The 8,631-nt window shown below is 32.4% G+C and overlaps 1 protein-coding gene across 1 annotated transcript in view; it reads right to left on the minus strand.

Annotated features, from left to right (window-relative positions):
* The window catches only part of HELRODRAFT_174045 (hypothetical protein), a gene marked incomplete at both ends in the record, with an annotated part of 11,947 nt that extends 10,974 nt beyond the window's left edge, over positions 1 to 973 (minus strand). Inside the window, one exon of the mRNA XM_009020597.1 lies at positions 39 to 973. Coding sequence (XP_009018845.1) covers positions 39 to 973 — 935 coding nt within the window. The remainder of the gene's footprint in view (positions 1 to 38) is intronic.
* Positions 974 to 8,631: the final 7,658 nt, after the last annotated feature.

The following is an 8,631-nucleotide window of genomic DNA, read 5'->3' on the forward strand; positions in this document are numbered from 1 at the left end:
CGAGTTGTGGCTGTTGAGTTTGTTGTGGTTTTGCTGACTGGATATCATAATTTGTCAAATGGATATCATAAATCGTCAACGCTTCCGGTAAATCGTCGAACCACGAAAAATTTTCTTCTTGTAGTTGTTGTTGAAACTGTTGTTGCTGTTCTTCTTTATGGTGTTGTTCGTGTTGTAGTTGTTCTCTTGGCTGGAGACAATAATTTAATTCTTCCGGCAAATCTTTTATCCACGAAAAATCTTCTTTTTTGTCTTTCTCTCTGTTTTGTTGAAGTTGTTGTTGTTTTTGTTGTAGTTTGTTACGTTGTTCGTTTTGTGGCTGTTGAGTTTGTTGTTTTTCTTTTGGTGACTGAATATCATAATTCGTCAACGTTTCCGGGAAATCGTCGAACCACGAAAAATTTTCTTCTTTACCCTCCACTCTGTCTTGTAGAAGTTGTTGTTGTAGTTGAAACTGTTGTTGCTGTTGTATATTTGTTTGTTTGTGTTGTGGTTGATGAGTTTGTTGCTGTTTTTGTGAATGCTGTTCTGGCAAATCGTCTAACCATGATTCAGGCTTCATCCTCTTGTTACCCGGTTTATGTTTCAATACGCCCTTGTTTCTGTTCTGTTTTTGATCTATTTCATTTTCTAATGGTTTATCCGTCGTTTTGATAACTTTCTTGCTGCTCTCCTTCCTCTTTTCTTCGTCCTCCTCATGGTTTTTGTTTGCGAGATAAATGTTTAAGACATTTTCCGCAAAATTGTCTAAATCGACAAAATCTTCAATAGATTCTCCCGTTTTATTATGAACATTTTCTTCCTTTTTTCTTTCATTTTCATTTTTTATCCTTTCATCTTCTACTCTTTTTCTTTCATTTTCTTCCTTTTTATTCTCCTTCTCCTCATTCTTTCTCTTAAAGGCAAGAAATATGTTCATAACATTGTCCGCAACATCGTTGAGGTCGAAATCACTTTCAAAAGAATTTGCCATTGTTTATTAATTTTACGCCAATTGATAGTTTGAAGAAGATTTCAAAACTAATTGAGAGTTGAATACGTTTGTTACTACCGTCTTATATAGGCTGACTTGAAGCTAACTTTATTCCATACACACAGCAAAGTTGATTTTTAACACAGAACATACACGTACAAAGTTAATTTATAACACTAAATTATTTTACGATACCATTCACTTTGAAATTTTCCGTGTTAAATTTTGTTTCTTATCTATGGTATTTTTAATTTCATTACAAGTTAACTTTAATATCAATTGTAAAATAATGAGGCATAATTTTTAGTTTGATTGAAAAGTCCATAAAAATTTTTTTAAAAGCGTATTGAAGATTTCTACGAATATTCCAAGCCACTAATTTTTGAAGAATTTTACACGAAAGATTTATTTTGTTAGTTGCATCATATCGGCCGATCCTACCACAGGCATTTAAGTATAGTTGTTCGTTCTTTCAGCAATATATCAAACAATAATCGGCGTAGAAAACTGACAATTTGATTTTACTGAAAATTCATCTCGATTTCAACGTTTTAAATTATTGAATTAGAAAAAACTTGAGTTGCTTTTTCAAATTTTATGACCTCACCAATCCTGAACAAAATTCTTTCAAGAGTGTTGTTCCTTTACAAGTGTTCTTCTTTATTTTGAGACTGCTTCCAATAATCGGCGTAGAAAACTGACAATTTGATTTTACTGAAAATTCATCTCGATTTCAACGTTTTAAATTATTGAATTAGAAAAAACTTGAGTTGCTTTTTCAAATTTTATGACCTCACCAATCCTGAACAAAATTCTTTCAAGAGTGTTGTTCCTTTACAAGTGTTCTTCTTTATTTTGAGACTGCTTCCATCCAATTATTAAAAAAATTATTTAAAATATACTTTTAGTTTCTTCATGATTGAACGAAACTTTTAGAGCCAGGTCCTTGTCCAGTCCGACAGCGCACCTTCAGGTGTGTCAACCTGACATAAACCGTGTGTCGATATTAAATAGTGCACATCCGTAAAAATCAAATTTGGCAACTCTCCAAACACATTCAACGAAAATATTTTTTTATTATTATGATTTACTGTTGTATAATATAGAATTCTTGCCTAAATATACTATATAAAATATGAATGTTATTAAATTATACTTTGGCGAGTAAACTTTTAAAAATTAAATTCTTCTTATTATTTTACTAAAAACAGAAAATCAATCAATCTTCGTTTTGCGTCCAGAGACCCGGTTCTCCGAAGAAGGACGTTGTTTTCTTTGCCATCAAATTTTTACGCTAAATTAGACGATCAGTTGTATCCATTTCATTTAAATTTAGAGCCTTCATGTCTTGCTCGATTGTTTGCGACCAGGACTTCTTTGGACGGCCTTAGGGACGTGTGCCAGGTACTTCAACATCTGCAAGAGAAGTTATGGCACTGTTTTCACTTCGTTTGACATGACCAAACCAGCGCAGACGGTGTTGCCGGCATTCGTCCTTTATATCATCTAAACCAGCACGACGCAGGATTTCGGTAGATTTGATGTGGTCCTTCAGACTAATTCGTTGCATCCATCGGAACATTTTCATGTCGGTTCGTGGAAGTTGTTGTTCCAGTTTGGTTGTCATTGGCCATGTTTCTGCACCATATAACAACATCGGACGTATCACCGTTTTATAATGTCTTGATCGTGGTGGTAGTGGGATGTCGCGACGCATCAATATAGAAGCAAGGAGATGCCATTTATTCCAGGCTGCACGTATGCGTGCTCGAACGGCAGCTTCAGCTCTTCAAGAACATCCCCTAGATATTGAAACGATGTGACTTTCTCTACCTTGATGGTTTCAAAAACAGTGCTATTTCAAATTTGTTGTTGTGGATTGATGCAAGCAGGACAAACAAAATTGGACACTTTAGATAAAAACAGAAACAAGTTTTATATCACGTTATATATTAAATGTAGAATGTACGTTGAGTTTCGAGGAAAACAAAGATCATTTATGCTGTCCGAAGCAGGAATGGTGCGTTTGCAGATAAAAAAAAACAAAGATGAGCATGAATTTTTTTATTTAAAAACAGATTGAATAAAAAGTGATATTATAACAAGAGATTTTTAAAAAAATTTGAAAAAATTGCCGAATTAAATGCATTTAAACAATTAAAAATTAAATAATTTATTAAATAAATATGTTCATATACAACTTAGAAAAATATATTTACAAGGGAGACATTGGTAGTCCGTACATGTGCAGAACCCTAACTGAATTTAGACCCAGGTGGGCACTACAAGCTTCGTAGTGACGTTGGATTTTGACAAAAGTTACACCAACAGCATATTTACCCGGGTTTAGGCTTTCATTCAGTTCATACATGACACCAATAGATATAAATTAAGATAAAAAGTTCTCTTTAAAATCTCCTAGTTACTCACAAAAGATTTCTAAGGTAGGACACAGCCAATAATAAATAGTGCACACCCATAACAAGGTAAATCAGGCATCACATTCAAAGAAAATATTTCACTATTATTATGATTTACTGTTGCATAATATAGAGTGCTTGCTAACTTTACATTTTCTCCAATGTCAGACCACTTGCATTTCGTAATTTGAGTGTTATTAAATTATACTTTGGTCGGTAAACTTTTAAAGTTTAAGTTGTTATTATTATTTGACTAAAACAATTTACGATTAAATTGTTCGTAATAAATACGGACTAAAAAAATTATTTGTAACACTTAACAGTCAGACATGACAGTAGGAAGTATGAGTATTTAGTAAAGACCAGGTTGTTTCAATTCATTTTGATTTAATGTAATTTATTCAATGGTAAAATCAAAGAATTTACAGAAAAATCAACAAAAATATTTGATATTAAATGCCGACGATTTCAGTTCAATATTTGAAATTGTTGTAGATGTTGTCAGTTCTGTTGAAATCGTAGCCATAGCTGCTGTTGTAGTTGTTGATGTAGTAGTTCATGCTATTGTTAATGTTGTTGCTCTGTTGTTGGTTAGTTTGAGGTATGTTGTATGAGTGTTGCAAAAGTTGCTGTTGCTGATTCTGCTGTTGCGGAAGCTGTTGTTGCTGAAGCTGCTGGTATTGTTGTGGCTGTGAATATATGTTTTGTTGTGATTGTTGCTGATACATGTTTTGTGTTGGTTGTTGAAGCTGCTGTTGCTGAAACTGCTGTTGCTGAAACTGCTGTTGCTGAAACTGCTGTTGCTGAAACTGCTGTGTGAATTGCTGTGTTGGCTGGTATTGTTGTGGCTGTGAATATATGTTTTGCTGTGATTGTTGCTGGTATATGTTTTGGGTTGGTTGCTGAAGCTGCTGAAATTGTTGTTGCTGAAGCTGCTGATTGCTGATGCTGAAGCTGCTGAAATTGTTGTTGCTGAAGTTGCTGTTGCGGAAATTGTCGTTGCAAAAGTTGCTGTTGTTGCTGAAATTGCAGTTGCGGAAGTTGCTGTTGATATTGTGCAAATTGCTGTGTTGGTTGGAAATATATGTTTTGCTGTGAATTTGGTGAAATTTTGCTGCTTATAAAGTTGTTTGTGGTTTGAGGCTGTGATGGTTGCTGATAAAAGTCTTGGGCTGGTTGTTGTGCTGGCAGAAGATTGTTTTCTGTGTTTAGTAACTGTTGCTTGGCATTGAAACTTTGTTTTGGTGTTGGTCTTTTTCGCTTCAATGTTTGAATGTTTTTCCTACTTGGAGTTTCTTGTTGTGATGTTTCCATGTTTTGGATTGGATGTTGGTGTTGTCGTTGTTGAAGATTGAGTGTTTTCAGTTGAGAGCGTTGTTTAGGTTTGGATGTTATTGCGTATTGTAAGGTTTGTTGTGATGAGACGCAATGAGTTTGTAATTGTTGAGGACGCTGTAATTGAAGTTCTTGCTGTAGTTGAAGTTGTTGTTGTATAGGTGCTTGTGCTGGTTTTTGATGTTGTTGATGAGTTTGTTGTTGTGAATGTAGTCCTGACTGGTTATTGTAATTCGTCAACGTGTCCAGCAAATTTTCTTCTTCATCCTTCACTTTGTCTTGTTGAAGTTGTTGTAGGTCTGGAAGGAGTTGTTGTGTCTCCATTTGAAATTGTTGTGGCTCTTGATGAAGTTGTTTTTGCTGTTGTGGTTGTTGAGTTTGATGTTGTTGATGCGCTGGCTGGATATCGTAATTTGTTAACTCTTCAGGCAGATCTTCTAACCATGAAAAATCTTGGGCCTCCACTCTGTCTTGTTGATACTGTTGTTGCTCGTATTGAAATTGTTGTATTTGTGCTTTTTCGTTTTGTTGTTTGTGTTGTGGTTGTTGAGTTTGTTGTTGTGCTGGCTGGATGCAATAATTCAATTCGTCTGGCAGATCCTCCAACCACGAAAAATCTTGTTGCTCTTGTTGATGTAGTTGAAACTGTTGTTGCTGTTGTGCTGGTTCGCGTTGTGGTTGTTGTTGTGTGGGCTGTATACAATGATTCAACTCTTCTGGCATATCTTCTTTTTTATTCTCCACTCTGTTTTGTTGAAGATGTTGTTGCTCTTGTTGAAGTAGTTGAAACTGCTGTTGTAGTTGTGTTGGTTTGTGTTGTGGTTGATGAGTCTGTTGCTGGTTTTGTGACAAATCGTCTTCCATTTTGTCCTTCACTCTCTCCTTTGTTTTTTCCTCTTCAACCATCTCTTTTATATTTTTATCCTCCAGTTTCTTCATTATATTTTCATTTTTCTCTTCATTCATTTTTTTCATCAGTTGCTCCTGTTCTTCGTATATTTTTTGTCTATCCAGTTTCGCTGTAACTATGCGTCTATCGACTACCAGGTTGTTGTTTTGTTTCTTGTGGTACTCTTTCGTCATTTTTAAAATTTCTTCCTTACTTGGTAAAGGCTTCACCCTATTGTTACCATGGTTCCGTTTCACGACGATCTTATAGTTGTTCAGTTTTTGATTTTTCACTCTTTCAAATGATTTATTCGTCGATTTGATAACTTTCTTTCTGTCCTCATTCCGAATGTTATTTTTATCATTCTTTTCTTCATCCTCCTCATGGTTTTTGTTTGCGAGATAATTTTTTAAAACATTTTCCGCAAAATTATCCAAATCGAAGGAATTTTCAAATGATTCTTCCTTCTTTTTCTGAACCTTTTCTTCTTCTTTCTTTTTTCTTTCATCTTCTTCTTTTTTTCTCTCTTCCTCCTCATTCGTTCTCTTAAAGGCAAGGAAAATGTTCATAACATTGTCCGCAACATCGTTGAGGTCGAAATCTTTTTCAAATGAATTTGCCATTGTTTTTTAATTTTACACCAATTGATAGTTTGAGGAAGAATTCAAAACTAATTGGAAATTGAATACGTTTGTTACTACCGTCTTATATAGGCTGACTTGAAACAAACTTGAATCCATACACACAGCAAAGTTGATTTGTAACACAGTAACTTTATTTACAAAGTTAATTTATAACTTTGCGTGAGATTTTATGATACAACATTCGATTAAACAAAGTGCGTTCTTTTTTGTTGCAAATAAAGTTTTTATTATTAGATTTATAAAGTGTCAGATTCAGCATAAGATGTGTGATCGACTTTGTAAAAAAAAATTTTATGACACATTATCTGATAAATTATTTTACGATAACATTCACTTTGAAATTTCCAGTGTTAGATTTTGTTTCTTATCGATGGTATTTTTAATTTCAGTGCAATAGTAAAATAATTTTTAGTTTGATTGAAAATCCATAAAAAATTTTTCAAAAGCGTATTTAAGATTATTACAAACATTCCATTCACTAATTTTTGAAAAATTTTACACGAAAGATTTTTTTATTTTGTTCGTTGCATCATATCGGCCGTTCATACAGCATGCTTTTAAATATAGTTGTTCTTTCTTTCAACAATATCAAAAAATCGGCATTGAAAACTGACAATTTGGTTTTACTGAATTTTGATCTCGATTTCAACGTTTTAAATTATTGATTTAAATAAACATGAGTTGCTTTTTTAAATTATATGTCTCCCAGATTTTTTCACTGATTTAATTGATTTTTATTAAACAGCAATGAAAAAATTGAGCCAAAAGTTTAAGTTCAACAATGGACCTCACCAATCCTGAACAAATTTCCTTTGAGAGTGTTGCTCCTTCACGAATGTTCTTCTTTATTTCGAGGCAGCTTCCATTCCAAATATTAAAAAAATTTTTTTAAATATACTGTTAGTTTCTTTGTCAATGAACGAAACTCTTAGAGCCTGGTTCTTGACCAGTCCTACTGCGAGCTCTCAGGTGTGAATTAGACATTTAGCTGGTCATCTATTAGACATATCATTATTGAAATTATATGGTTATAAAAATAAAGTTAAATATCACATTATGAACAGCATAAAAAGTCACAACACTAGGTGTTGTCAAGTTTTCTAGGTCATGCCAACATTTCACCTCTTACAATTGAGATAACTTTTAGGAAAAATTTAATCAAATTATTTCTAATTTGATTTAATATTTCGAAGCATGATTAATTATAACCTAAATTCAATTATTTCTAACTGAAATTTCCTAACGCAAATGTCAATCAATAGACTGTCATCAAATTCTTATGGGGTCTGTGGTTACCCACGGGGTACTGTTAACAAATTAAATTAATGGCAAAAACTCTGATTTCATTGGAAAAACAATCGAAAAAAGTCGTATTTTTTTAGCACCACAGAACATTTCTTTATTTTGAATAAATTTTTCGAGATGCTTTCATTTTATAATAAATTTCATCGATATTTTTGACAAGTCTAGTTAGATATAACATTTGCAACAACATATAAGGCATGGTGGCCTCAATATTTTCTTATCTTATTTTTTGTTTTTTTGGTTTAGAACCCGAAAAATATATAATAAAAAACAAGGTAACGCAGCATTCGGTTTTTTTATTTGAAATATCAAAAAGGTAGAATCATTGACGTAAGTTGATATCTAGATTTGTGCTACAATTTGTAAATCAAATACTAACGTTTAATAATATTAATCATTGTTCATTTATTATTATTATTATAATTTTTATTATTTTATTATCATTATATTAACGACATCATTTAATTTGGAATTTTACCTAGAGGCCTCCTTTGCTAACGGAGTAGCAAAGGTCACTCAATATTTCCGCAAAATTAATTATCACTAAGAAAAGGCATAGCCAAGGGTTAGCTTATTAGGGGTTGAAACCTCTCTACAATCTTTTTTTATATTAAGGTTAAACTTAAATTTCTTTAAATATCTAAGTCAATTTATTAAATTTTGGTTAAATTGTTGCTTCCAGTTTATGAAACTGCAATGGTCTCTAAAAATTGATTGAAAAATACAATCTTCGATACACAAATAATGAACAAAAATTCTAAGATAATATTTTACAATTATATAGAAATCTTGCCTAACTTCTTTTCGAAATATAAATGTTAATAGTTTAAACTTTATCGAGTAAATTTTCAAATTTGTATTATTATTTGACTAAAACAATTTACGATTAAATTGTTCGTAATAAATACGGATTGAAATAAAATTCTTTGTAACACTAACAGTCTGACATGACAGTAGGAATTATCAATATTTAGGTAAGATCATGTTGTTTCAATTCATTTTTATTAATATAAAAAAAAACATTCTAAATCATTCAATGGTGAAATCAAAAAACTTTAAGAAATA

This window comes from Helobdella robusta, assembly GCF_000326865.2.
Source record: "Helobdella robusta unplaced genomic scaffold HELROscaffold_28, whole genome shotgun sequence".
NCBI lineage: Eukaryota > Metazoa > Annelida > Clitellata > Rhynchobdellida > Glossiphoniidae > Helobdella > Helobdella robusta.